The 27,398-nt window shown below is 37.5% G+C and overlaps 1 protein-coding gene across 1 annotated transcript in view; it reads right to left on the bottom strand.

The window, feature by feature from the left end:
• The window catches only part of CSRNP3 (cysteine and serine rich nuclear protein 3), a 75,999-nt gene that overhangs the window by 11,324 nt on the left and 37,277 nt on the right, over nucleotides 1-27,398 (bottom strand). The window contains exon 2 of the mRNA XM_042952824.1: nucleotides 6,875-7,134. Coding sequence (XP_042808758.1) covers nucleotides 6,875-7,134 — 260 coding nt within the window. The remainder of the gene's footprint in view (nucleotides 1-6,874; nucleotides 7,135-27,398) is intronic.

The raw sequence follows: 27,398 nt of genomic DNA, 5'->3' as shown, positions 1-27,398 counted from the left end.
CAAGTGAAGTCATATGATATTCGTCTTTCTCTGACTGACTAATTTCACTTAGCACAATACCCTCCAGTTCCACCCACGTAGTTGCAAATGGCAAGATTTCATTCTTTTCGATTGCCGAGTAATACTCCATTGTATATATATACCACATCTTCTTTATCCACTCATCCATTGATGGGCATTTGGGCTCTTTCCATACTTTGGCTATTGTTGATAGTGCTGCTATAAACAGGGGGTGCATATGTCCCTTTGAAACAGCACACCTTTGGATGCCTAGTAGTGCAATTGCTGGGTTGTAGGGTAGTTCTATTTTTAGTTTTTTGAGGAACCTCCATACTGTTTTCCAGAGTGGCTGCACCAGCTTGCATTCCCATTAAGTCATATCTTGAATGAAGACTAAGGGGTAGGCTTATCACATTTGAGTATGACAAGATGAAGTTTATTCAAATTAAAGAACAAACTTCATTGATCACAGGTCATGTTCAGCACTAAAGAGAATTCTTGCCCTGGAGATGTATAAAGTTTCGATTTACAGGATGAAGCTGAATTGATTTACCTGGGCTTTGTTTGTCTGCTTGCTTTTTGTTGCTCTTTTATTTACTATCAGTTTAATATGAACAAATTGATCAAGGTCTAAAAAGCTACTGTATCTTTTAGTGTATTCTCAGGGATAGGGCATCCCCAACTTGGGAGAGGATATTATAATACATTCCTATACACCAGATAGATCCCATCTGGAGTACAATGTCCAGATCAAGTACCATATTTTGAGGTAGACATTAACAAATAGCATTATATCCAGGAGAACTTAACCGAGCTGATAAAAGGTCTGAAATCCATGCCCTAGGAGGATTAGTAGAAAGAACTAAGGATGTTTAATCCTATAGAACTGAAACACAAGGAACCCACATAGCCTACTGTCAAACATTTGCATATTCATCACTACTGCTTTCAAACACTTGGAGTTTAGAGAACAGGGACAGGATTTATTCTGTGTGCCTGGAGGGCAGAATTAGGGTGAAAAGATAGAGTTAGATGGGAGCATACTGGTCAATGTAAAGAAGAACTTTCTAACAATTATAGCTGGATAAATAGAATTGGTTATCTCAAAAAGCAGTGTGCTCTGGGCATCAAAGATGTGGAGTAAGTGGCTTTGTACTGGACATATACTTGATAGAAAGAATTTTTGGTTTTGCGGTATGAGTTGGATAGACAAGGTAGTCACTAATTCTCTGGCAAACTAAAGAGAAATATTCATGTTATTTTGATATTCAGTCAAATCCTATAGTATAATTCTTCTGCTCATTAGTTGCTAACAGCAGGTGGCAAAATGGAACCAATTTAATTATGCCCCCAAAGAACCAGGAAGATGTGATTACTGTCTCAGCCTATAAGAAATTCAACAACCTGGATTCACAATGTGTCTGTGGCTTTTGTACCACCACAAAAATCACCAGAAAGGAGGATAATATCAACATACAAGACACATAAACTTTCATATGTTCCATTATCCCCCTTTCTGGTTTAGGTCAACATTGCTTCTTCTAGTGGTGGCTATTAAGCCAAATGAATCCAGCAGTGTGCTGGTAGATATTTAACAATGATGTCTCTGGGGAGAAAAAAAAAGTTCTAATATGTTGTGTTTGTCAAGTCCCATGGTGTAAATAGTCTCATCATGGCTGATTTTAAACTACTATTGGGAAGATATATGCACAATACACCTCAGTGAGCAACTTTTGTGGCTCTAGCACACCACTGGATGCATTCCATAGTTTGATAAGGAGAATCTGTTAAATCGATTACTCCTGAACCAGAGGATCAATGTGTATTGCACAAGAATATAAAGATTTGATTACATATGCTTAATTGTTCCATTAAAGTTAAAATATCAGCAGTATTTTAAGAGAACATATTCTTTAATGTATTGCATTTGCCCAGAGCTGAAGCCCAGTCTGTCAGTCTCCATCACTTTGGTTAGGTATATTTTTTCTGTACTTGTTAAAATAGGTTGTGCACATGACACAACAGGTGTTTGGCAGGTATCAAAGTTTTTCATTTGGTGTTGGAGCAGGGCTCCATTTAAGGATACATTCTGGAAGCACTGGCACTAAGTATGCTCTTGAGCAAGTTCTATGGAGTCCAACAGTGAAGTTCCATAAGGATAAATGGAGTTAAAATATACCATGGCCAGCAGACTCTGACTCATCTAATAGAGAACTATAGAACCAGGATGTGGTTAAAGACATATCCAAAAATTTAGAAACTACAGACTTGAGATAATAGCCTATGTCAACCATTTCTTACAACCCCCCAATCCTTTACATCTTCCAGAGCATGTAGGATATTTACCTAGAGGTTAGTAAATCATGAGGCTGTTGAAGGGATATGAGGAACAAGGCTGGAGGTGAAGGGGGGAGAATTATGTTGCATGGGTAAGTCACTAAGTGAATAAAGCACAGCCTTAAATATGAGATTTGGGATGAAGAAAATTTAAATAGAGAGTTTTAAAAGGTTGATTATTAAAGGAAGTTATCAACTGGCAACTTTTTTTTTTTTAAGAAAGAGCATTACTCAAGGAACACATGACTGAAAAATTGAGAAAACTATATAACCCTTGGAAGTAACTGGAAATGGTACCAGAGTGGCGATAGGCCTTTGATCTTAGAAAAGAGAAAAAGAACAAGGTTGGAAAAACATTGAGAAAGAGAAGCCAGTCAAAGCTGTGAAAGCTAAATTAAATTTCCTAGAACAAGGTAGTAGAATCCAGTAAGATATAACCCAGAGGCAATTGGAATGCCAAGGCTCTTTGAAACATAAATGGCTGCCTAATGCATTTTACAGATACATGTGAAATGGGAATAAAGGCTAATGTAATTGTTCAACAATGTGGTGCAGATGATGAAATATAAGCACTTAATTTGGAAAAGAGTACAGTATTAACATGACTGCCTTGATTACTGTGAAGAGTATGACATGTTTGAATGGGCTTGACAGGGAAGACGGACTATTCTCTGCAATGCAGAAATCTCAAACTAGTTATTTCTTCTAGGAACAACCATTTTATTCAATCAGCTTTGTGTATTGATGGTTTTTTGACAATGTTTTGAGCACCACCACCACCAACAAAAAAGACGCTTGAACCCCCAAACAGAATTGGATGTGTTCTACAAATCTAATTGCATATATTATTTCCCAACGTGTCTAATTTATAATTTGATTAAGAGATGGATTACTAAATAAGAATCAGTTTTACAAGGAAAAACTAAATTCCTATTCTTATTCTGCTTCCAAAATATTTATTATAAGAGAACATCAAGAAGTATGTAGTGAGTGTTTCTGTTTACTGATCTTTCACTATTAAGGGCCCATTGGAAGAGGTGTCATTGCATTAGTGGGTTCTCTGTTTGGAACGTAGAGAAACACCCTGTAAAGACATGAGGCACAGTGGAGGGAGAACTTCTCATTACTGTTCTAGGCTGTTGGTTCTCAAATAAGGAAAAGGGAAACTACCCAGTTCCAGGTCCAATGAATTTCCTGTGGTGTTTTATCTGGTCTCCATGGAGAGGGCCTTGGGAAATGTTTATCTTGTCAGATGGGCCTTTTCTGTCCTCACTCAATAGCCAGCTTGCTGCTACTCACAGAGAACCACCACCAGTCAAAGCCAGAGTTGAAGTTTGTCTTTAATAATCCTTACTTTCCTTTTTCAGTCCTTCTCTGTGCCAGGGACCTTCCTGCTGCCCCAGTCAAAATAATGGAATCAATTTAGCTACACTTATTTTGTATTAATATTTCAAGACAAAATGTTACATTAGAAGTGAAATTCCAAGTACCAAAGTGAAATTTTTGGATAGTTAATGTTTTTGGATAGCTAATTTTAGATTTGGGATAGCTAAACCTTAGGTAAATATAGTTGATATTTTAAAAATCATAAAACTTAATACACTAGAGGAATTATAATTAAAGTATACAACTGTTTCTCCATTCAGTCTTCTCAGATTTTTTTTAGCAAACTAGTCCACATTACTATGATCTTTTATTAGGTTCATGTGATATGGTTCTGAGTTTCTAAATATTTTCAGTACAATGAAGCTACGATGAGATCGCCTTAGAATCCCATTATCTTTTTGCTTGGTATTCATCTGAAAGGAGCAATGACATCCAAATATCTTCTTTTTATATCTTCACCAAAAGGGAAATCTGCATATTTTCACTTATCAATGACAAACCTTGGCTTGCCATAACACCCACTCGAATGACTGCCTCTCCAACTTCCAACACTAAGAACAATAAAAAGGAAATATGGGGGTGCCTGGGTGCTCAGTCAGTTAAGTGCCCGACTCTCGATTTTGGGTCAGGTCATGATCTCATGGTTTGTGGGTTCAAGCCCTGCACTGGGCTCCACACTGGCAGTGTGGAGCCTGTTTAGGATTCTTTCTTTCTCACTCTCTCTTAGTCCCACCCTTGCTCTGTCTCTCTCTCAAAATAAATAAATAAGCTTTAAAAAAAAATTAAAAAATGAATAAATAGTGGGATGCTTTTTCTTCTTCTTCTTCTTTTCTTCTTCAGCTTAGTAAAGAAAACAGCATAAAAGCAGCTGAATATAAATTATAATATCAGAATAAATTACTGCCTTATATGGAAGGTTCCTGTGGGTGTGTGGCTCTTCCTAACATTCATCACATGTATAATGTGCCTCAAAGTTCACCATAATAAATCTTTTGGTTCTCAGAATTATAGTCTCCCAGCTGTTAAAAACCACTTCACACAGTACCAAACTCTAGAAAGGTATGACTCCCTATAGGTACAGAGATTGTCTTTCCCAATGCCTAGAGGGGGTGATCAATTAATTTTAGAATAGGAAGTAACAGGATAATATAACCGATTTTCTATTGAGTGAGTCAGTGTTTAACATCATTGTGCTTCTTTTTCTTCAGTACACATGGCCTCATAATTTACCTATCCCGCTGGGTCTTTGTTAAGATTAAATTAAATAATGTTTATAGAATGCCTGGGAAATAAAAATCACTTAATGAATGGCAGCTATTAGTATTGTTTGAGTTTAGAGAATGACTTTGTTCTTTGAGGAGGGTGTAGAGTTGGTTTGCAGTAGGTTAGAAAGGCAGAGGGTGGATTTCAGAAGAAAATTTAGAATTATTATTAAATTAAGCTATATGCAAAGCGATCATGAAAAACAACAATAATAGCAGATTGCTACCAAAAAAGATCCTAAGGGACTTTCAGTGAAACTTGTCAAAAATACCATCAAAGGAAATAGAGACATACTCTAGGCTAGGGTTGTGTCTAGGTTAATTTGAACAACTGCCTTCTTATACAATTGGGAACAAGGCAGATATACAAACTGCAGATATACAAACAAGGTATTTTAAAACACACAGCACACCTCTGCGCCTGGAAGCTTAAGGTACAGGTAACGCAGGTGTACTTATGGTCTTCAGCTATTTAACAAGAGGCTCTTTATGTTAAGTATCCTGGATTACCTAAAAAAGATTTCCTTTGTCATTAGATAATGATGAGAGAGCATTTCCTATATATTGATAGGCTGATGGATCAGCACATATTTAAAGATTGTCTTGGTTGATGAAAGACAGTTTCTGAGCTATGTTTCTCTCTACTTCATCTCTAATGTGGCCTGGACACCTCTTTGACATCTCTTTAATGACTCAAAAGCCTCTCAAAAATCAGTATGTCCAAAAATAATCTCATTATCTACCTCTTCCCTTCTGATCCCAGCCCCAACCTGCTCCTCTTCCCAGATTCCTTGCCATACCCTCGTCATAGAGAAAGGTACTATTACCCACAACCTGTTCAGTTTTGTAAGCCAGAAATTTAGGAATCATTCTTGACTGTACCCCTCTTTTCCTTTCAAATCCAGTCTGTCATCAGGAACTGTTGACTTTACTTCCCAAATTTCTCCCTCTGTCCATTTCTCTTCATCTTTCCCACCATCAGTCTAGCTAATCTATCAACATCTCTCCTGAACTACTGTGATAGCCTCTTAACTGTCTAACTCTGTATGTTCCCCTACCAACATGGCAACCCTTAACCCCAAACTATACTCACATCACAGCACAAACCAGATCTTATTATTCTACCACTCTGTACCCTGACCCACGCTTAAAACTCTTGGATGACTTTTGATGTTCTTAGTATGAAGAGAAAAAAAAATGCCTTAGCATGATCTACAAAGCCCTGTCCTGCCTTCTTCATGTATAATCTACTTCATGAATAATCTATTCTTTTTGTCTCTGCTCCAGCCACACTAGCCTTTCTGTGCTCACTGTGCTTCCTCTGGCACAAGGCAGTTCTGGCTCTGCCTGCTGCCTGGACCACTCTTGCCAACCCTTTGGCCTAGTTATCTGTTCAGATTTCAGTTCAGTCGTCACTTCCTTGAAGAAACCTTCCTTGACCTCTGGACCATATCAGTTCCCTGTTACTACTTTCAGAACCCCTTGCAACTCTCCTTTATAGCTCTTAATGAAGCTGTGAGTTTATTTTGTTTACATGATTGATGTTTTTCTTTCCTATTAATATGGAAGTTCCAGGAGATAAGGGACCACATCTATTTTTGAGACCATTTGGCCCCAACCCCAGTATAGGGTGCATGACCTAGTAGCACACAATAACAAATATTTATTGAATGAATAAATAAATGATGTCAGGTAAGTTTTCCACATTGTTTGCAGTGAAGACACTTTACTGTTTTTGCGTAAAAGGAAAAAAAAGCCTTAGCAGGCAGTCTGTTGTGTAAAATGTCGTTTGGTCAGTGAATATAAATATGAAAATGGTTAATTCAACCAAATCAAGGTAAGGTTATAAGGTTTTGCAAAAAGTGAGTTCCTAACGTTTTTTTTTTTACCTTTAGTTTTAAAGAGTTCAGTTTTTCCTCCCTGAGGTGTTCTCTCAACATCTCCCGGTGGAGCCTCTCCTGTTCTCTTGCAAATTCACCAAGAGTGTACTGGCGCACACTGTTATGGCGGCTGGACATGCCCAGGGTGCTACCCCCTTGACTGGGCACGCTCGTGAAGCCTTGCCTCCTGGTGAAGTAGTACACGGTGACACAGCTAAAATGCACATTCTTTGTCCTTAGCCGCTTCTCCCTTTTGAGGATGGAGGAAGCTGAAAGAGAAAGAAACAGTTCAGTGAACACCTAGGGCAGCAGTCTTCAGATGAGGTGAAGAATTAAAAAAATGCCATTTGATGCTATTGAATCTATTGTCAACCCTTTCTGGCTAGGAGACACTAAAAATGTTCTGAGAGCTGGCACAGATTTCTATTTCCTTTCTTAAATTTTCCTCCAGCTGTAGTGGAGTAGACTTTTAAGTCCTCTATAATGGTAGTCTAAGCAAACTTTCAGGAAAGTTGCCAATAGTCTGTGAGTCAGTGGCAGAATTTAATTTATTTCCCCTAACATCTTAAGTTTGGATTTTATGGTTCTTCACATGAGTTGCATCATACTATAATCAGAAAAGACATACTACAAGCTCCTATATTTTGGATATTGTTTTGATATTGAGGGCCCTTGGCAAAAAAATGTCTATGAATTTTAGAAAAATTTAAAAAGCAATAAAAACCTTACAAAAAAGGTTTGCTGGCACTATGAAGACATTTTCACAACCTAAATTTAACAAAGTTTTCATCTGATAAAAACCCTACTAACTAGCATTACAGACAGTAGGATTTTAATATAAGTGTACATTGAGACAATTGAAAATGGCTATGAAATACATTAGAATCTTTATTATTGGTTGGGGACATCAAGATGTATTAAGCATCATGGAAGTTTGAGATATATACCATAGTTGAGAAAAAGAGAGGCACACATTATAAACATGAACTTTTTAGAGTTAGAAGACATGCTAGACATCATCTCACCCCGTCTATTTTATAAAGTAACCCAGACTTGCAGAATTTGAGTTTTTTTCAATGTAGGTAGTTAGTGGAAAAGCTAAACTTAAACCAACAATTCCCCAATCTGGTGCCATATTATATGATATTTCTCCATTGCAGAAAGAAAAGTACACTGAATTGAGGAGAAAAATATAGAATCAGGCTCTTATGGATCATTTCACCTACTCCCCTACCAATATGTTGAAGTTCTAACGCTCAACACCCCAGGATGTAACCTTATTAGGGTTACACAGGTGATTTTTACACAGGTGATTGAGTTGAGGTAAGGTCATTAGGGTGGGTGTCAATGCAGTACAACTGGTGTCCATATAAAAAGGGAGAATTTAAACACACATACATGGAGGGATGATGTAAAGAGACAAAGGGAGAAGTCCATGTGAAGGTGGATACAAAGATTAGGAGTATACTGCAAAAAGCCGAGATGCCTTGGGCTACCAAAAGCTGGAAATGCAAGGAAAGTACAGTTTTCAGAGAGAGAGCGTGGTTCTGCTAACACGCTGAGTTCAATCTAGTCTCCAGAATGGTGAGACAAGAAATTTCTGTTGTCCTAAGCCACTGAGTTAGTGGAACTTTGTTTCAGCAGCCTTAGGAAACTAATACGCATGCTCAGGTAGACAAATAGACAGAAACAATGCACTGAGCAAAAATCCTTGGATAGCCACCAGTAATATAAGCTAACATTTATGGAGTGCTTCCCATGAATTATCTCATTTTATCCTTACAACTCCTTGGGTTGATATTACCTGTGTCTCCATTTGAGGAAACCAAGTCACCAAAGGGTTAATAACATTGCCAAAGTCATATAAGGAGAAGTGAAGCTGGAATTTATTATTCCAAGGTCCAGGGAGTTGAACAAGGCTGAGTCTTGGTGTCATACTACTTCTGGTAGATGTCAACTGCTGCTGCTTTCAAAGATGATTTTGATTTGGAAGGTTGCATAAGCAATAAAAGAAAAGGGACTACAATATCACTTTGCATTTGTATAAGAATCTTCTTCCAAAAGGGTTCAAGTTCCTTTGCCTCATACCCTCCCCCCCTCTTTAAAACATTCAAACCAAATACAGAGAGGCTGTTATGATTAATCACATTTCATGAATTGACTTATTCAATAAATATAAACAAAGGGCCTACTACGTGCCAGGCACTTTCCAGATGATTGGATATATTGGTGAAAAAAACCCACATGGTGATTCCTGCCCACACGGAACTTCCATTTCCAGTGATGAAAAACTCAGACAGAATAACAGACTGAGAAGTTCATAGAGTAAGAGAAATAATGACATTTGGGCAAGAATTTCATCTTCCCAACTTCCCCCTCTTCTCTACTGTTCTACTTCTCCACAGGAGACCGCCAGAAAGCAAATACTTTCAAACGTGTACACAATTTTCCCATTTATTTATGTACATGTTCACTGCACGTATTTGTACTCCTGCCAGCAGAGACAATTTTCAACTTTGATTTAGAAGCTCTGATCTGCTTCATAACGGTATGTTTAAATCATCTCAAAACAGGGAAGAATTTGTCAAAATGTAAAAGATTACCCTAGAAAGAAAAATTCAGCAACCTGCCTAGTAATCTGCCACCCTATCTGACAGGCTCATCTGTCACCACCTTACAGCAGGCAAGAGCCTCTGGTTTTGGGTGATAGCCTTTAACCTTTTTCACTTTTGTTATTATTAAATGATGCCCTGAGACATTATCTTTCAAGGCCATGAATTTACAGATTAAAAAAGAAAGGTTTTAATGAACTCTTTAAAATAATTATTATAAACACATCTGGTGATTTTATTACTAATCTTTAAAATATAATTCATGGTAGTCTAGACAAATTTCATTTTTAACATTTATTTAGACTTTTAGATTATAAGGATTCTCCAGTCTTCTGGATGGATCTATTGTGATATGAATCTACCATTTCCTAAAAAGCCAGATTACTTCTTTCCAAAAAGACAATTTTCTAAGGCTTCCAGAATAACAATAGTGGCAGGTTGCAGAGTCCCTTCACCTGGGCTCTTGGCTTTGCTAACATTGTCAAAGTGTGTTAGGATTGGATTGGTGTCAGTTCCTATCCATGGGGGTTTATAATTCAAACCTGTGCTTATCCTTTTTCTAGAATTTGCATATTATAAATAGCACCGTAAAAATAATGATCGAAACGCCTATGGATATATTTAAAAGAAAGGCTTTGAAATACTATAAGATCAGCCTCCTGGGAGATATTTTAAATGTAGCTTTCCTGGATATAGGAGCCACCCACATCTCTCTTCTGATGATTGAATTGGAGCACTAGAATGGGCCTTTATGGGCTATCTCCTGCCTCCAGGCTCCAATTTGACTAACATCACAAAATGAAGTCATAAAAAAAGAGTGTGTGTTCTTCAAGCCTGGGACAAACAGGCCAAATTCACTCAGCACATCTGCCTTAGGGAATCTGAAACCTCCCTCATATGCCTACCTAGTAATTTGTGCCCTTTGCAGAATGACTGAACTCTACTTTGTGTCTCTGCAGAGTCCAGAATTCACTTTACCACTGTGAGGTCAAGAATGAGTAAAAAAAGGGAGAAGGTGCCTTTCACTACTGCTTTGAAAAATAATTAGTCTATTTTCATACACACTAATTTTTTTTGGTGTCTTTAAACTTGTTTCCTTTTATCCTATTCACAGTTACCACCCTGAAGCTCAGCGTCTAAATGCAACAGTACTCTGTGTGCTGCACAAGACCCAGCTCCTGAGAACACCACTATGGTTTCCATCAGGGTATGCTGGTTACTGTACAACGATCACATATAATGGAGATGATATTGATCTTGGTAAACTAAAGGAATAAACAGCACAGAGTGACTGATGTTAGCTATCTGCAGAAGCTATCTTTCCTAAAGCAATGCTTTGGAAATGAATGGAGAAGAGAATTAGAGAATTGCCTAATTCACAATTCCAGGATGAGAATGTAAGTAGATAAAATAAAATAATCTGTACCATAAATCATATAAAGAGTCCATGAACAGAGTGGATTAAAAATGGAAGCCAAAACTAATAAGTTTTGATCAATATATCAAGGTATCACAACTGAATCAAATTAAGCTCTAAGAAAATTCAACTGAATTTGCTTCATTTCCACACTTATAAACGAACCTGTTCATACAAATTGGAATACACCTTCAGATCAACAAGAGTATCTAGTTGACTCATTAATTTTATTTCTTGCTGAAAATAATCAAATTTGTTTCAGATTTATAAGTCAGTCATTTCTGAATGTGGTTAGATGTGTTATTCCATCTGAGATTGCCTTCTATGCATGCAAGAAATCATCACGTGTCTGGGCCTGAAAAATTGAAGACCAGATCTTAGACTACTGATTCCACTATAGGGCAGCCACTCTGGAGCTAATGTTTGTTTGTTTTTTGTTAATTTTTTAAAATGTTTATTTATTTTTGAGAGAGAGAGAGAGAGAGAGAGACAGAGAGAGACACAGAGAGAGACAGAGTATGAGCAGGGGAGGGGCAGAGAAAGAGGGAGACAACAGAATCTGATGAAGGCTCCAGGCTCTGAGCTGTCAGCGCAGAGCCCAACACAGGGCTGAACTCACCAACTGCGAGATCATGACCTGAGCTGAAGTTGGACGCTTAAATGACTGAGCCACCCAGGCACCCGTGGAACTAATGTTTGAACAGCAAACTAGTTACCCTCACAAGGCACTTGTTCTTTGTAGTGTCAGCAACTATCAGCAAAGCCCTGGTATAGCCAGAAATGCAGAGAGCAGTAAACAGAATTATATTTTCTGGCACTAAATTTAGTACATAGAAGTTGAGAGTTTGTGGTCCAGTCTGTGGAAAATATTAATTCTACCATTTGGGTCTAAATTCAATAATATACTTCTCTCTCCTATGCACTATTCTCAGAAGGAAAATACCAGATGATCTGTAAGTCTATATATTGTGTTTATTTTTCATTTATTTGGGGGGAATTTAGTCTAAGCAAAATGAGATTACTGAAATTAACTTGTTTAGCTGGTAAGTCCTGGGCAAGAAAAACTCCCGTTTTTAGAAACATACACAGCAAACTAATCAGGGATTCTGAAAGTATGCATATTGCTTCTTACCTCTTGAGGAACAAATCAAGATCAAATCAGTTATGAAGTCATGAAACCTAGCTTACAAACAGAAAAATCCGGTTTCATCAGAAATATTTTATATAAAAAATTATCCTAATAGCTTAGATATTACATCAATTTCCAATGGTTAAAGTTATTAAGATTACAAAAAATATGTCCTTAACCTTTACAAGTGACTTCTGTAAATGTTCTGTGATCATATTCTCCTGTACTTTACAGCTTGACATGATTGTCCAGGTTGGCCTTTCTTGATCAGGTGTCAACCACATGGTCTCAGATCCTAAACCACAAGAGTGAAAATGAATCCAACAGCCAAGGAATATAGGAGTAGTTTCTTTGAAAGTGAAGCCTGTTTTGCTATTAAAAGCAATCCTTCCTTCTTCTAATTCTACCCTTTTATTCTTTTAAGTTACATCCTCAAGTTTTCTGAATATACTTGCCTTAGTCATATCTTTCATCATTAAAAAAAAACTTTTTAAAATGTTTATTTATTTTAGAGAGAGACAGAGAGTGGGCAGGGGAGGGGCAGAGAGAGAGGGAGACACAGAATCTGAAGCAGCGTCCAGGTTCTGAGCTGTCAGCACAGAGCCTGAAAGGGGCTCGAACCCACGAACCATGAGATCATGACCTGAGCTGAAGTCAGACCTTAACTGACTGAGCCACCCAGGTGCCCCATATCTTTCAATCTTTTGCTCAAGTAATATATTTAGGGCAGCAGTAAATCATTCAAGTGGGAGAAACTCCAAAAGATTGATAATAAGGAAATACCATGTGGCATGAGTGAATGAGGGGCAAAATGAAAGTAAAGACTAATTGGGGATATTTTCTTTCCAACCATGAACAGAATCCAAATTACCTCAAGTATGGGATGTAAAGTGATCTATTAACTACGGCCAAATCAGTGTTACATTATTGTATATTCAGTATGTTATTTTATACTCAGTTTTGAAGGATATAACACATACACACACACACACACACACACACACACACAGAGTTATAAACAAAATAAGAGAGACTCTCCCAAACACTGGACAGGCAATACTGGGATACACCCAATATTTTGGAACTGAAGTGCTTTGCATTCCCAAAGAAGTAATCAGAACTGAGACAGAGTCAGTAAATGTAAGAAAATATCAGAATTCTCCAAAGAGACAGCAAATCATGGTTTTTTTCCTCCCCATTTTATTACTGCCCTTTTACTATGAAATAGCATTCAAAGACAAAAATCAAGGAAAAATAGCTCCCACTTACAGTGATGCTTGTGATGTCAAATCCAAGTTTGTATCTGGCTCCCTACAGAGTGGATGATAGCTCTAAATGCTTTTCAAATTATAGCACATCTCTCTCCTTAGGCTCTGAATGTCACTCTTCCCCATCGCAAACCAACCAAACAATCCATGTGCTAATAAAAGGACCACGAGACCACACCATATAAAATATGATAGACATACATAAGAATCAGTCATCATTCTGATTTCAGTCCTTCTGTAGAGAAGGAAAAGCTTTAAAATTCTTAGGCAAGATTAGGTAGTTTAATCATTTAGCTGCACAAATTTTCCATTCTAATATTAAGTTGGAAATATTCGCAGTGCATTGCCCTCGAGACTAATAATGTCTTTTGTGAATTGCAGCTTCTAAGTTAAAAAATTCAAGATGACACCCTTTTGTTTAAGTCACCAGTTTGCAAAAACAAAACAAAACCAAAAACCCTCTCATATAAGACTGTAAGAAGTTAAGTATTCTGTCAAGATTTATCCAAATACTGCATATGCATTTAAACAAATAAAAAAAATCAGCAAAAATAGAAATAATATAAAAAGATGGCCCTTGGGGCTGGATGACTAAAGCTTTGTTTTGGATCATGAACATGCATGTCACGTCGTCGTCCATTCAGTCTGTCAACTACGTCCACACAAGCAAGCGAGAGAGCTGCACAGAGGGGACAAGCTTTCTCCTGAACCTCTCCAGACAGCTACAACCCAGGCTGCTGAGACGCTGCAAGCTGGCTTTGACATTACAGAGGTGCTTTAACAGCATAATCATCTATTTGCAATTCTCAGCATAGAAAAAATGTAAGATTTACCACCCAAGATTCTGATGTGAATTTAGGATGCCGCATATGAAAACTGTGTCTGGGTATAAACTTTGACCTCCCAGCTTTGATGTCATTGATAATTAAAATGATTAACTAACAAAGAGTGATCATTTTTCAGAACTAGCTATTTTTTATGCACACATTTCCATTTTATTAAAGATATCCCCTATGCTTTCACCCTAATTCTTCTGAATAAAAAAAAGGAAGAAATCATTTGTTCTAATATATGTTGGATGTAAGGAATAAATACTATATTTTAAAGTTATAAAATTGAAATTGAAAAATTGAAGGGTCAAAAATTTTAAAAAGAAATCATGTTCTCTTTTATATATAATCTTTTTTTTTATGTTCTATTTATTTTTGAGAGAAAGAGAGAGAAAGAGAGAGAACAAGCAGAGGAGGGTAGAGAGAGAGACACACACAAAATCTGAAGCAGGCTCCAGGCTCCAACCTGTCAGCACAGAGCCCAATGTGGGGCTTGAACCCACAAACTGGGAGACCATGACCTAGCTGAAGTCAGATGCTTAACCGACTGAGCCACCCAGGTGCCCCTCTTTTATATATAATCTTAATATATAGTTGACTTAACACCCCCCCTTGCATTAATTTGACATTCTACTGCGAATGTGCTATGACTGCAGAGTGCCCCAGCCATCAACAGAAAACGCGACTGATATGGGGGATGGTGAGTTGCCAAATTAGAACACATTTAGATTAAACTAGAGATTAAATAATACCACTTAATTGGGAATGCAAGCTGGTGCAGCCACTCTGGAAAACAGTATGGAGGTTCTTCAAAAAACTAAAAATAGAACTACCCTATGACCCAGGAATTGCACTACTAGGCATTTATCCATGGGATATCCACAGGTGTGCTGTTTCGAAGGGACATATGCACCCCCCTGTTTATAGCAGCACTATCAACAATAGCCAAAGTATGGAAAGAGCCCAAATGTCCGTCGATGGATGAGTGGATAAAGAAGATGTGGTATGTATATATACCACATACATACACGTGGTATGTATGTATGTATATATATGGTATGTATATATACGTATATACGTATATATAGTATATATATATATGTGGTATGTTTATATACCACATACATACATGTGGTATATATGTAAATATATATATATATATATATATATATATATATATATATATATATACACAGACACACAATCAAAAAGAATGAAATCTTGCCATTTGCAACTACGTCAGTGGAACTGGAGGGTATTGTGCTAAGTGAAATTAGTCAGAGAAAGACGAATATCATATGACTTCACTCATATGAGGACTTTAAGAGACAAAACAGATGAACATAAGGGAAGGGAAACAAAAATAATATAAAAACAGGGAGGGGGACAAAGCATAAGAGACTCATAAATATGGAGAACAAACAGGGTTAATGGAGGGGTTGTGGGAGGGGGGATGGGCTAAATGGGTAAGGGGCACTAAGGAATCTACTCCTGAAATCATTGCTGCACTATATGCTAACTAATTTGGATGTAAATTAAAAGAAATAAAATTAAATTTATAAAAATACCACTGAGTGATAGACTGATTTTCATTCTAATTTTCCTTTTTCATCAAGTTAATCCCTCAAATTTACAGTAACTCGTATCATGAATTTTGTTGTTTCAATTCTCTGTTGGACAAACAGTTTTACTTCTGGTTCAACTTTGTTGTTATGGAGTACATCACTTAAATAAAATTTATAAATTCAAATCCATGCGTAACATATGTGAAACACAATGGGATATGAAAGTGTTTGCTAAATCTAGGCCCTGTATTCTGCTCAGTTTTGCCCAAAGCAGATTGGAAATTGGGAATATTTTTCCCCCTGGTCCAGAAACTCATTTAGTCATCTGACATTACTGGTAAGAACTATTTTTTATAGAATTTTCATCAAATCAATTCTTTTCTCTTTTCATCCTATGTACTTTTCTTTAGATAATATTAAAATTTTCCAAGGAATCTTGAAGATTTCTACAGAGTCAATGTTCACACATGCTCCATTCACACATGGAGCATGTAGAACATATATTGTTACTCAGGTATTTATTTGTCTTCTCCTTTTTAAAGAGTATTTCTTTATTGTAAGCATATTATATTACTAATGAATTACAGAAAACATTATTATCCTGTCCCTGGACCTGGACAATAATATTTAAGAAAATAATTTTTAAATAAAGTAATCAATTAAAAATATGTATTCTAATAATTGCTAAAATCCATTGTACATATTACATCCATGAGCGTCTCAGTTCCATTAATATTTTCAGAATTATGTTATCTACCTCATAGGAATATTACCAGGAATAATTACCTTTGTAAAAAGCCTTAAGAATCACAGATGGAAAACATTACATATGCAGGGTACTATCTTGGTGATGCTGTTAAACCAAATAAAAAGCATGTTCCTTTATTATCAGTGAGAAAATAAGGACTGTCTACTTCCCAGCTTGTTTCCTTAATTTCTCATACGTGCAATTAAACCCTAAAACTTCATGCTTAAGAAACACATTTCACTACTACTAAAGTAACAGTCATTTCCAAAATATATAAATTTACACTCCCATTTCATTAAAATCTCAACATGGATACCATCTTAAGACCAAACTGTTTCTTATTGGGGAAAAAAGGTACTCGTTACTACACATAAATAATCGTAGTTCTGGCTGCAGTCCAAGATGTAAGCACTTTCCTCTGCTGTCTCAGCAATTCTCCTGATGTCAAAGACACATTAAAATAAATGGGAACCATATGGCTCTGCAGAATACTCGTACTCTTACAACGGAGAGGGCAATGCAATTCATTACCACCATCGGAGAAATATTTTGGGGACATGGAATATCTCAATGCAAAATAAAGCTGCATGAGGCAGGCCATTTGATTAAAATTCTCACACAATGACAGAGGAGACATTTGCTGTTCTTTAGCTCTGCTAACCTGTTTCTCTGCTCTTTACGTTTTTCAAAACGACCATGAGCCTCTCCTGTTGGAAGAATTAAACGGCACTTTCCACCTGCTCAGTGACTTTCCCACACAGTATTTCATCTGGTCAAATAATATAGTCCTATAAAGCCTAATATATGATGGTAATCCAGGTCAGAACATCACTTAACAATAACAAAAAACAAAACAAAGCCGTCAAAAATAAGAGCAACAAAACTTTTCTAAGATCCAGTCATTCTGGAGAGCAACACTGGATCAAAGATTATACACTGAACTTCGACCTCTGCCAGGAAGGATAAAATCTGGAAGCATTTAAAAAAAAATATGTTACTCTAAAAAGCCTTTACCATATTTATCTCAAATAGAAATCCAAATCATTGAGAAACATAAAAGGAAGAAATTCATCAGTGCTGTATTACTGGCTCCATATGTCAGAAATCTAAGTTTAAAAAAGAGATGTAGGACTTTAGAATTGGGATGAAAGATGAGGTTGGGAAGGCAGTGGGAGAAGGCAGCTGGGGTTACCGAGGTGCCTTCTGTTTCTTGGAAGTCAGTGAGTGATTTGAGATGGCTGGTAAATATCAAAAAACAAAGCAAAACAACAACAAAAAAAAAACAAGAAACTTTTAACTACGATTTTTTTCTATAAATGTACTTTTAAAAATAATTTTAAAGTTCATTTATTTATTTTTTGAGACAGAGACAGCATGAGTGGGGGAGGGGCAGAGAGAGAGGGAGACCAAGAATCCCAAGCAGGCTCTATACCGTCAGTGCAGAGTCCGACGCAGGGCTCAAAACCACGAAACCAGGAGATCACAACCTGAGCTAAAACCAAGAGTCGGACACTTAATCAACTGAACCACCCAGGCACCCCTATAAATGTACATATTTTTTGATTGAGAATATGCTTTTTAAAATATTGCCCTTATTGTTTTAACATTTTTTTAAAACTATGAATTCTGCACAATGTCTGACATAGAATTACTACCCAATATCTAATAGAAAAATAAAAAAATGTCTACTCCAGATAGCCTTTCATAGACCCTCTAGAATGAGGTTGAGGAGGTGAGTGCTCTGTCTACACATCTCCAGGTCATCCCTGCCTTGGTACTGATACCATGAGTGTGGGTTTCTACTCCATTACCAGCTTAGCATCTAGGATACAAGGACCATATCTTACTCCCTGGGGAACTCTCAGTGCACAACACACAGCTGGGCACCTAGACCTAGGACTTAGTTGATAAGTGTTTGTTTAACAAATTAGATGGATGAATAACTGAACTCTGGGCTAAGTAAATATTTACATTTCTTAAATATATTTTCCTTAATTTTAAATGGTAAGATGACATTTAACAGCTTTCCCCTGAAGCTTCAGGATCAATACATATTCCTCCCTCCCTCCCTCCCTCCCTCCCTTCCTGCTAGTCACTTTATTTTCTCAGGGTACTTTTCAGTGAAAAAAATTATGTATTGGAAAGAGGACACATTGACCTTATAACTTGAGGGTACACATAACTTTTGTATTAGAAGCCATTTGAAATATGCTATATTTTACATATCAGAAGATCTAACCTAACAAACCAACCCTGGCATCATAATAAACTTCTAAACAATCCATCAAGAATGAGCTTGTAAGTCCAATTCTAAAAAGCAAGTAGCTGGTAGGGGGAAGAGTTACCTGAATATTATAAAATGATTTTGAAAGAGAAATCCTGCTGATAAAATACTAATTAGTATTGACCTCCAGCAAAAATGTGACTGAAATTCCTGCCTTTAGCAGTCCATCAGTGACAGATCTACAAAATGATTCTATCTCTTAGTATTTAAATTGTCATCTTTGCCTTAGAGCAGTGACTGTCCTATAAAAATAAAGTCATGTTGCTCAAGATTTATTAAATTCCTATGAAATTTTATAATATATTGGCATGTTGTAAGACAGATAATTTTTCTCTTTTTGGTGGTAGTGGTGATGAGACAAAAGCTAAAAAAGGCCCAGTTGATGGCTTCCTGAGACAAGGAGCAGAAATAAGCAAGAAGAATTCTAAAATTTTATTAAAATATAAGAGCAAGACAGAACTGAAGCCAGGCACGCCAGAACAGAAGTGGAATGAGGGTATAGATTTTTCACGTGTGGGACTGATTTTACCCAAAAGCTAAAAAGTTATCCTGTTGATGTTTCACAGATGGGGGACAAAAGACACGAGACTATTGGGTCTGAAATACACTTTACTGTTCACAGCACAACAAACAACATAAGCATCATGTTTCTGTTGGTGTTCTGTGTCCCCCAAATTGTCCCCAGGAGCAATACATAGGGATCACAGAAATGGCACACATAGTAGGTCTGCATTGTACCAAAGGCCTACTGAGCTTGGGAACCCACTGGTTTTTGGCATTCAGTAAGCAATCTTGTTCTTTGTCCCAGGAGGAGCCATAACCCCACCCCTCAAGGTTGCTTCCTACAAACATTGAGAAATAGCCCATGTAAAGAGCAGTGCATTCTTGGCATCCTCAGAAAGACAAGTAGCAATGCAAAATCCTATGGAGGAGTGCCTCTGAACAGAATTTGCATTTATTTTGCTTATTCATATATCTCAAACACCTGGAATAGGGTCTGGCATACAGTAGATATTCAACACCAAGCTGTTTAATGAATGAGTGGGACTTATTGATAGGCTTCTACTCTTATTAAACACTGTAATTCTTGTGAGATGATCATTTCACAGGCATGTATATTGTAACTATCACTTAGTATGGGAAAGCAGTATGTATAACACATCAAGAAACAATCTTCCCTGCAAAGTGTCTATGAACTAAAGAGTTTCCTAAAGAATGCTAAATGAGGTATTTCGATTCTTATGAAGTATAGCATTTTCCCTCTAGATCTCTTCATAGCTCACAGATACTTCCCTTTGCAAACCTCTTGCCAAAGGAGAGAATCAGTCCAAAGATCTTTAGAAGGATTTTGGCAGCTTCCAGGAGTGGTATCAGCTACAACGTTACTATCACACCTATGTGGCTTGTAGGGAAATATATACATTCTTAGCTATCTCCTGGATGCATAGCAGTCCCAAAGGATCTATGTTGTCCTTTTCTTTGCTACTTTTGTGACACATGGGCTATTTGTTACAAGAAGTATTTTTTTTCCAAAGTCAAATGTAATCTTGGGTTTGGACTATATAAAGAAGAAGGAAAAAATAAAGAGGTTTCTTTTCCCTCTACATTTTAAGAGTTTGTATTTCTTGGGATGGAAGAAAAATAAATGAACAGAGTCATGAGCATACTGCATTTTATAAAGGCAGGATTCAACCTCTTCTACCTTTACAGGGCATTACTTCTCAATGATTTATTTGTTTTATCATCTGGAGCAAACTCAAATTCCAAAACTTGGTCCTTAGCATTCTCCACTGACCAGTTCCTCGGACTGTGTTCTCACGTACATACGGTCTTCATTGCCTCTGAGTCCAATATTTAAGTGACTAACACCAGCAAAATAGTCATCACTGACCCCGTCAGAGACCAGTGCACTCACCAAAGGGGCACCTGGAGTTTCGAGTTGGAAAAAGTGAGAAGCATAATCAATTGAAGTCAGACCCTGCCTTGGCCCCCAGACTTTGGCCTTTGATGAAGGATTCAGTAAGGATAACACAGGATGTTTTTTGAGTGTGTGAATAATCTTGGGAGAGTTAAGGAACTACTATTATTCCCAGATGGTAATGGATATAATTAATTTCCTCAACAGCTACCCTTTTTTCTTTAGTAAGTCACTGGAATTGAGAAAGACCAGAGGAGGCCGTAGGTGGCTTTGAACAAAGAATTCCTTGGGGAGGGGAGGTGCAGCAATCCAGGGGTGCCCCAGGGCAGCTCAGGGGTACTGGGAAAAGATAAAAGAGGACTTGGGGAATCTGCGGTCTAGTTTAAAACTGCATGAAATTCATTACTATAGCAATGTAATTTTCATAATGTACACATAAAATAAGGATGTTGGTATACACGTCAACTGAACTGATAGAACTGTGTGACCACAAAAGTTTGGAAAACTACTAGTGCACAAGAGGTGAAACTGTCTAAGAGACAAATGTGGATACTTTTAAAGTATTGCATCTATCTGTGAAATTTTATTTGTATGTTTGTCATGTGCCAAACATTTTTCTCATTCCTTTGTAAGTAATAATTCACTGAATCCTCAAATCAATGCAATCACAGTTTGAATGGGTAGAACTGTACAAACTTTATAAATGAAACTGAGGTCCAGAGAGGTGAAGTCATCTCCCAAAACTCCACAGCTGGTAGCAGAGCAGCCTGATTTGAATGCAGACGGTGTCAGTCCATATATAGCTCAAGTTGTTAATCTTGATGATATACTGCCTCCCTTTCTTAGTTCTAGAATGGACTAATAATACTCTTATTTCTTGTATCTCATGAACACCTGCTCCCAGAACCCAGACAAAAATCTAGAATTATAGCAATGAAAATCTAGCTGCATTATTAAGAGAACAGGGAAAGAGAAAGCAAGTTGCCCATGCCTTAGAAGCAGTTGGAAGCAGCATAAGTAGTAAACCATTGTGAGCGTCTGTCATTTTTATTACCAGAGTGCTAGTGACCTGGAGCCATAAATCCTAAAGACACAGGCTTTGGAATCAGACACACCAGTAGGTTCACTGCCACTTTAGGTCAGTTGCTTAACCCCTGTCTCCTTGTCTGGAATCTCCTAGGACTATTGTGAAGAAGTTGAGTTTATAAACATGAACTTTGCTGCCAAAGCATTTAGTTCAAACCTGGGTCTGCCATTTACTTGTTGTGTGACCTTGGACAAGTTATTTACTCTTTCTATGCCTCATGTTATAAAATGGTTTTAGGGGGCGCCTGGGTGGCTCAGTCGGTTAAGCGTCCGACTTCGGCTCAGGTCATGATCTCACGGACCGTGAGTTCGAGCCCCGCGTCGGGCTCTGGGCTGATGGCTCAGAGCCTGGAGCCTGCTTCCGGTTCTGTGTCTCCTTCTCTCTCTGCCCCTCCCCCGTTCATGCTCTGTCTCTCTCTGTCTCAAAAATAAATAAACGTTAAAAAATTTTTTTAAATGGTTTTAGTAATAATACCTACTATACAGTGTTGTTACAAGAATTATAAATTAATATTTATAAAGTGTTAAACAATGCTTGGTGCATAGTACTCTATAAGTGTTTGTTAATTAAAAATAAAGAAATCAATAAATCATTCACATAATTTGAATTCACATAAATCATTTATATAAAGCAGCAGAGTGAAACAGAACGATCAATATGTGTAAACTATTTATTGGCGGAGACTAGTCCCACATGAAAGGCTTTACAATAAGAGGCTTTACAATAAAAATGTTTTATTCTGTACTTTAAATGTACAACATTCTGGGGCGCCTGGGTGGCTCAGTTGGTTAAGCATCCGACTTTGGCTCAGGTCATGATCTCACACTCCGTGAGTTCGAGCCCCGTGTCAGACTCTGTGCTGACAGCTCAGAGCTTTGGATTCTGTGTCTCCCTCTCTCTCTGTCCCTCCCCTGCTCGTGCTCTGTCTCTCTCTGTCTCAAAAATAAGTAAAAACATTAAAAAAATTTTTTTAATAAATAAATGTACAACATTCTGGACTTTAACAACTGTTTTTGGGGGGTGTCCTTGCATTCATTTTTGGTACATTTTGGGCATTGAGTATCCAACATATATATCTGATAGATAATTGACATATACATATAGGGACTTTTTGAAAATCCTAGGGTTATAACTGTGAATAAGGGATAACATGCACCCCTAAGAGACAGTTAGCCTGAGGAGGATATGTTAATATTGATTTTGTGGAGAAGAAAATGGAGGCTGGGAGTGGTTCTCACCAAGGTCACAAGCTGGTGAGACTCACATTCGTCTCTGTCTGGCTTCACCTGCTTTCATGTTCCTGCCCTTTCCATTTCCCCGTGGGCTATTTCTCCTCCGTTGTCAGCATGTTGACTTTCCCAGTCTCCGTTTTGCACTTTCCTTGCTGTGGGTATAGCAATTCCTGCCTTATTTCAAAATTATAGGATTTAAAGGACACTTCTTTTTACTTGTTCCCTTTACAATGAATTGATTTATATTTATCAGTCCATTCATTCATTTCTTTACTGACCCCATGTTTGTCACCATTTACTTGTGGCCAGACTACTAAGATCTAAAGATACAGGGAATCCTCACTGTTCATGGACTCCATATTTGTACATTTGCCTACCTGCTAAAACTGATTTGTTAGATAACCCCCAGATCAATATTCGCAGCACTTTCCTGGTCATTCACGGACATGCCCAGAGCAGTGAAAAATTTAGCCTCACATTCCCAGCTGAGGCCAAACAAAGTGACTACCTGCCTTCTTGTTTTAGCTCTCCTAGCATAAAAAGCATCCTTTATGCAGTATGTTTACTGTCACATTATTTCCACTTTTGGGCTTTTATTGGTCATTTTGCTGTTTTAAAATGGACCCAAAGTGTAGTGCTGATGTGCTGCCTAGTGTTCTCAAGTGTGGGAAGGCTGTGATGTGTCTTACTGAGAAAACAGATGCGTTATGTTAGATAAGCTTTGTTCAAGCATGAGTCACAGTGCTTTTGGCATGAGTATAATAACGCTAATCAATCAGCAATATATACTAAATCAGGTGCCTTCAAGAAAGAAATACACTAAACAAGGTATGTATTGATCAGTGGGTGCAAACATTATGACCAGAAGCTCCCAGAAACCTGACCCTATATTCCTCCTAGGAGCAGTGGTTCAGTATTTAGTAATTTTGGGTTCACTGCAAACTTACAGAACATAAGTACCATGAATAGTAAGAATCAGCTGTATGTAGTTTTTCTCTTCTCATAAGCCATTTTTCTAACAAATGATTGATGAGTCAAGTCAATAAACAGAAAGGTGACATAAAATGATATCCAAGTGCTTAAAAAATGTAAAGTGCTCAGCTGCACTAATAATCAAAAAATAAAAATAAAAACAATAACAACACTCAAGTTTCTCCCATCTAATTAGTAAATAATACAAAATTATAATCATGTTAAATTATGGTAATAGTACAAAGAGATGAGTACTTTTTTATACCACTATACAACATTTTCAGAAAGCAATTTCTCAATGTATGCTAAGAACCTTAGAAAATCTTCATCTTTTTTGAATACAAATAATTCTGAATCTAGGAACAAGCCTTAAGGATATAATCAGTACTGGAGTGCCTGGGTGGCTCAGTCAGTTAAGCGTCTGACATCAGCTCAGGTCATGATCTCATGGTTTGTGGGTTCAAGCCCCACATCAGGCTCACTGCTATCAGTGCAGAGCCTGCTTGGGATCCTCTGTCCTCCTCTTTCTCTGTCCCTCCTCCGCTCACTCATGCTCTCTCTCTCAAAAATAAATATACATTAAAAAAAAGAAGATTGGGGAAAAATACTGGAACCTTTAAAAAAAAGAGGATATAATTAGTGCTGGGGCGCCTGGGTGGCTCAGTTGGTTAGGCGGCAGACTTCGGCTCAGGTCATGATCTCACCATTTATGGGTTCAAGCCCCACGTCGGGCTCTGTGCTGATAGCTCAGAGCCTGGAGCCTGTTTCAGATTCTGTGTCTCCCTCGCTCTCTCTCTGCCCTTCCCCTGCTCATGCTCTCTCTCTCTCTCAAAAATAAATAAAACATTTTAAAAAAAGGATATAATCAGTGCTTTAGAAAATTATATATATCAAAGCATGTGCATCATTAAGTTATAATAATAATGACAAACTGAAAACCATCTAAATGCCTGACATTGTAGAAATAGTTGAGTGAGATGAGGCTCTATCTATATGAAGACATATTTTTATAGCCAATAAAAGTAATAAGATTTTGCAGATTTTTTTTAACAATACTAGACGATGCTTGCTATCATGTCTAGTAAAAAAATAGATTGGAAAAAAATGCTGAACAATATGTAGCCACTATATAATACACAAAGGAAATATTAGGGCAGTATACCAAAATGCAATACTGGTTGTTTCAGAGTGATGGGATTATACATTATTTTTATTTTCTTAATATGAAATTTATTGTCAAATTGGTTTCCATACAACACCCAGTGCTCATCCCAACAGGTGCCCTCCTCAATGCCCATCACCCACCCTCCTCTCCCTCCCACCCCCCATCAACCCTCAGTTTGCTCTCAGTTTTTAAGAGTCTCTTATGGTTTGGCTCCCTCCCTCTCTTTTTTGTTTTTCCTTCCCCTCCCCCATGGTCTGCTGTTAAGTTTCTCAAGATCCACATAAGAGTGAAAACATATGGTATCTGTCTTTCTCTGTACGTCTTATTTCACTTAGCATAACACTCTCCAGTTCCATCCACATTGCTACAAAAGGCCAGATTTCATTCTTTCTCATTGTCAAGTAGCATTCCATTGTGTATATAAACCACAATTTCTTTATCCATTCATCAGTTGATGGACATTTAGGCTCTTTCCATAATTTGGCTATTGTTGAGAGTGCTGCTATAAACATTGGGGTACAAGTCCCCCTATGCATCAGCACTCCTGTATCCCTTGGGTAAATTCCTAGCAGTGCTATTGCTGGGTCATAGGGTAGATCTATTTTTAATTTTTTGAGGAAACTCCACGCTGTTTTCCAGAGTGGCTGCACCAGTTTGCATTCCCACCAACAGTGCAAGAGGGTTCCCGTTTCTCCACATCCTCTCCAGCATCTAGAGTCTCCTGATTTGTTCATTTTGGCCACTCTGACTGGCGTGAGGTGATATCTGAGTGTGGTTTTGATTTGTATTTCCCTGATGATGAGTGACATTGAGCATCTTTTCATGTGCCTGTTGGCCATCTGGATGTCTTCTTTAGAGAAGTGTCTATTCATGTTTTCTGCCCATTTCTTCACTGGATTATTTGTTTTTCGGGTGTGGAGTTTGGTGAGTTCTTTATAGATTTTGGATACTAGCCCTTTGTCCAATATACCATTTGCAAATATCTTTTCCCATTCTGTTGGTTGCCTTTTAGTTTTGTTGATTGTTTCCTTTGCAGTGCTATACATGTATTTTTAAATCTCCTTCTTTATATCGTTTTTAATTTTCCAACTATTATAAAATTAACATGACAAAGAGCAGATAATTTTTTTTTCCATTTTGTATTTTGAGAAACACTTCTATAGCTTTCTGAGCATAAGACAATGAAATTGTTTAATACATCCATGAAGTGGTAATAGTAAAAATGACTCATCTTATACCCTAGCACTTATGACCATATGTTCTCCATTTTCAAAATTTCATTAAACATAGGTACAAGTCCTGATATACAGAATTCCATAAATGTGTTCAGGAGCCTAAACCACTCTATAATGGTTATGAACCATTGTGTGTCATTCCTTGCCTGTCGCATCATGACCAACTGTAAGTAGTAATTCTGAGCCAATGAGAATGAGCCTGGAAATACATTAATAGTTCCATCTCCATTACCATTACCATACCAGGTATACTAATTAGTCTGTTCTTTTTCTCAAGGCACACTCACATTGATCGGATAGTGGCATCTCTGCCAAATGTGTATATAAAGACCCAGACAGTTTGAAGAGGGCAAGAGCCAAGAGCCCTAGTCTCTTTTACCTCTTTCCTCCTACTCAACACTTGGTCTTGTTCTTTAATTCCAAGCTATCTTATGAGTTCCTGCTATAGCTTTATCAAATCATCCTAAAATCATAGCTTTGTGATCTGCCTAGTTCTTTGATCCAGCAATACTCTCTGTCATACTTCTTTCCACCATATCAGACATTTTCTCTAACGATTAAAAAACAAACAAACAAACAGAAAATTTGCCTAGATCAGAACTGAATATGCCATAATACCTGTGGTACTGTGAATAGGATTGCCAGTTGTCTTACATGGGGGTCAACCCTACTGCCCAGTGACTGCTCTCAGTCCCTATCCACCGATATCTCTGTGTGCTCTGCTCCAGCACTGATAAAAGCCAAAAGCATTTTAGGCTAATGAGTTAGCTAATGCTTAATGTCCTACTTTTTAAAAAACTAGTAAAAGTGTAGCAGTATTAGCATGATGGAATTTGAGAATGGGTGGGAAAATAGCCACAGAGTCTAAGTTTCCTAGAATTTAAATATGCATGTGATTTACATATACAGATATCACATATTTATGTCTTACAGGGATATATCCATTTATGATAAGTATATCTGGTTGATTTGCTAACTTGGTTCTAGTGAAGCCAAGGTTATACATGATGATAGCGGTCACCTGCCTGTCTTGCACATCAGTGCTATTAGTTATGAAAACTTAATGGGAGA

Source organism: Panthera leo, chromosome C1, assembly GCF_018350215.1.
Source record: "Panthera leo isolate Ple1 chromosome C1, P.leo_Ple1_pat1.1, whole genome shotgun sequence".
Classification (NCBI taxonomy): domain Eukaryota; kingdom Metazoa; phylum Chordata; class Mammalia; order Carnivora; family Felidae; genus Panthera; species Panthera leo.
This window is presented reverse-complemented; position numbering and strand designations above follow the sequence as displayed.